We start from the raw sequence: 3,178 nt of genomic DNA, 5'->3' as shown, positions 1-3,178 counted from the left end.
TCCTCGCGGTGACGGCGGGCAACGGAGTTGGTCCACTATCCGGCTGAGTCCCTGGATTACGGCTTTCATGCCGTCATGGCAGGCACACGCAAGTGTATTATGATGCAGAGGGTCGGATCCTCAGTATCGGCGGCTGGTCAAGGTGAGAAAGCGGGCCCGCAGGCGTCGTCATCAAGCGACCGCAGCTCTGTAGAGGTGGGTACTTTGGCTTCTACAGGATATAAAGCTACAAAACTCAGAACAATCTCTAGTCTTTCTTCTAGTCAACCATCTACTCAATCATCTAGTCAATTATCTAATAAATCAAGTAGTGAATCTATTTCTAGTCAAGTAGTGCCTAGTCAAGTAACATCTAGTCAACATATTCATGTGGATAAGAAGAAATCAAATCAGTTTTGTTATGTCTGTAGTGCCTATCATTTCCCAAATTTCAGAAGAAAAATCACTAATACTGTTATTGACGCTTACAAATTTTGTTTTGGAATTAATGTAGCAAACTTTAACGATAACTGGNTAATAAATCAGGTAGTGAATCTATTTCTAGTCAAGTAGCGCCTAGTCAAGTAACATCTAGTCAACATATTCATGTGGATAAGAAGAAACCAAATCAGTTTTGTTATGTCTGTGGTGCCTATCATTTCCCGAATTTCAGGAGAAAAATCACTAATACTGTTATTGACGCTTACAAATTTTGTTTTGGAATTAATGTAGCGAACTTTAACGATAACTGGGTTCCAGATGTTGTGTGTGCAAATTGTTATAATATGTTACTTAAGTGCTATAATAACAAGGATCTTACAACTTTGACATATTGATCATTGTAAAATGGGACAGGCCTGAATCTATCAAAGAATGTTATTTCTGTATTACAGATATTCGCGTATTTAACAGCAGAAACAAACAAAATATAAAATATGCCAATACATGTAAAGTCGTTCCTGCTGTTAAAGCCTGGTCGTCAATAAAGTCTGGTCGTCCAAAGAAAAAAGATTTAGATACAGAACGCGAAGAGACGGAAGATATGGGAGGGGAAAATGAGTATGATACGGATTTTGAAAAATCGGAAAGTAGTGATAATGAATCTGAGGGATCAAGCATGAGTTACGATAAGAATAGAATTGAAAAAGGGTTACCAGAGATGTTCACTCAAGATGAAATTAGTGATTTTGGTAGAGAGTTGGGCCTGTCAAAGGAGGCACATGAACTGCTAGCATCAAGACTGAAGGAGAAAAATCTCGTAGAGAAAGGTGTCAAAATCACAGTATATAGAGACAGGGAGAAACATTTTAGATCCTTTTTCAGTCATGACAAATCACAAGATTTGGTGTATTGTAACAATATTCCCGGACTCATGAACATGATGAAAAAGAACATTTACAAACCAGACGAGTGGCGTTTATTCATTGATTCTTCGATTCGTAGCATCAAGGCAATATTATTGCATAACACAAATGTCCTGGCACCTATTCCAATAGCTCACTCTACAGTACTGACAGAAACGTATGATAATGTGAAAATTGTTCTTGAAAAAATACAGTACTCTCATCACCAGTGGCAAATTTGTGGAGACCTTAAAATTATAAATATAGTTTTAGGTATGCAGAGTGGAAACATAAAGTATCCATGTTTTTTATGCTCTTTTGATAGTAGAGATAAAAAGAAACATTACCGCACAAAAAATTGGCCAAAAGAGCAGCGCTAAAGCTTGGAACCTTTAACGTAGTTAAACCTCCAATTGTTGATGAAGGAAAAATTTTAATCCCGCCTCTGCATCTTAAGCTTGGTTTAATGAAGTAATACGTGAAAGCCCTGGACAAGACAGGAAACTGTTTTAAGTATATATCTCAAAAATTTCCAAAACTGAGTGAAGCCAAGTTGGAGGCAGGAGTTTTTGATGGTCCACAGATTCGAACTCTGTTCAAAAATTCTAATTTCACCTCTTCTATGAAAGCACACAGAAAGCTGCGTGGAATAGCTTTCACAAGGTCTTCACAAATTTTCTTGGAAATAACAAAACCCTGCATTACAAAAAATTGGTAAGTGAGATGGTAAAAAATTATCACACTCTGGGTTGCAACATGAGCGTAAAACTTCATTTTCTACATTCACATGTTGATTTCTTTCCAGATAAACTCGGAGACTGTAGTGAAGAACACGGAGAGAGGTGCCACCAGGACATGAAAGATATGGAGAAGAGATATCAAGGAATATGGGGTATCAATATAATGGCTGATTACTGTTGGAATTTGAAAAGAGACACAGTAACGAATGGTAAAAAACGTAAGCGTCAATCACTTCGAAGATCATTCGAAAGTAAACAAGTTCGATATCATAAGTGATCAAAAGGAGATCAGATATAGCTTTCTTCTTAAATGTTATTTCCATTTAATTTATTTATGTTCATTTTTCACAATACTTTATTTTTGTTATTCGTGTAAAGCAAGGGGAACATGCTCTAAAAAAGCACCCCAGGGGTTGTGGGGTTATGGGGTTTAAAATTCAAGGGGTAATAAGGGTTTTTGGTCTAAATTTTGAGGTTATGAAAAATCCTGATGTGATGGGGTTAAACGGACCTCGGATTCGGATTCAGAGACCTAGAAAACATATAGTAAACATAGCCAAACCTTATTATTCATTTTTTCAATTTTTTTTGTGGAGCTGTGTTATCTATGACTACATAATATGAAGCAGAATAATATAAAATACGTCGTAATATGAAACCAACCAGTAGATAAATAAACAAATACAATTAGAGAACACGTGTACGATTGATAAATAATAAACCAATGTCTGATTGTGAGAGTCGTATTTATCTTCTACATTTTGAATTTCTTTATTTTAAGAAAAATTTGTGTTAAATAACATTTTTTTGTTTTTCCTCAGCTCACAATAGCGTTTACATTGGTAAGAGCTGTCGATCGACTTGAATTGAAAGACTAGCTCTGAAAGAACCATCCTAACTATTGGAGCGATCGTTATTTGTTTTGACATAGATACGAATCGCTATTCATTTGTTTTGTATGTTGCCAGTTGTATAAAACCGCATTTATTTCGATTTATTGATAAAACCAATGTTGTCAGGTCACGACGGCACACTTCCGTCGACAGACCGCGACGATAAAATGAGCTCGACGACACCATGCCGTCGACAGACAGCAAAGTGATAAAAATGTCAACA

General features: G+C 36.4%; 1 protein-coding gene across 2 annotated transcripts; it reads left to right on the top strand.

The window, feature by feature from the left end:
* Positions 1-118: 118 nt before the first annotated feature.
* On the top strand, positions 119-2,759 carry LOC106746434. Of its 2 annotated transcripts, XM_014623040.1 has the most exons (4): positions 119-195; positions 873-1,500; positions 1,590-2,036; positions 2,128-2,759. In XM_014623040.1, the coding sequence occupies exons 2-3, from the start codon at positions 1,022-1,024 to the stop codon at positions 1,642-1,644; spliced, it is 534 nt and encodes a 177-aa protein (XP_014478526.1). In that variant the 5' UTR covers positions 119-195; positions 873-1,021; the 3' UTR covers positions 1,645-2,036; positions 2,128-2,759. The 2 variants fall into 2 exon arrangements, with proteins under 2 accessions (XP_014478526.1, XP_014478525.1); XM_014623039.1 differs by having other exon boundaries at positions 873-2,036.
* Positions 2,760-3,178: the final 419 nt, after the last annotated feature.

This window comes from Dinoponera quadriceps, unplaced genomic scaffold, assembly GCF_001313825.1.
Source record: "Dinoponera quadriceps isolate SergipeBrazil2010 unplaced genomic scaffold, ASM131382v1 scaffold1954, whole genome shotgun sequence".
Classification (NCBI taxonomy): domain Eukaryota; kingdom Metazoa; phylum Arthropoda; class Insecta; order Hymenoptera; family Formicidae; genus Dinoponera; species Dinoponera quadriceps.
This window is presented reverse-complemented; position numbering and strand designations above follow the sequence as displayed.

Coding starts and splice junctions, on each gene's coding strand:
- LOC106746434 (XM_014623039.1), top strand. CDS start 1,022: ATGGGAGGGGAAAATGAGTATGATACGGATTTTGAAAAATCGGAAAGT.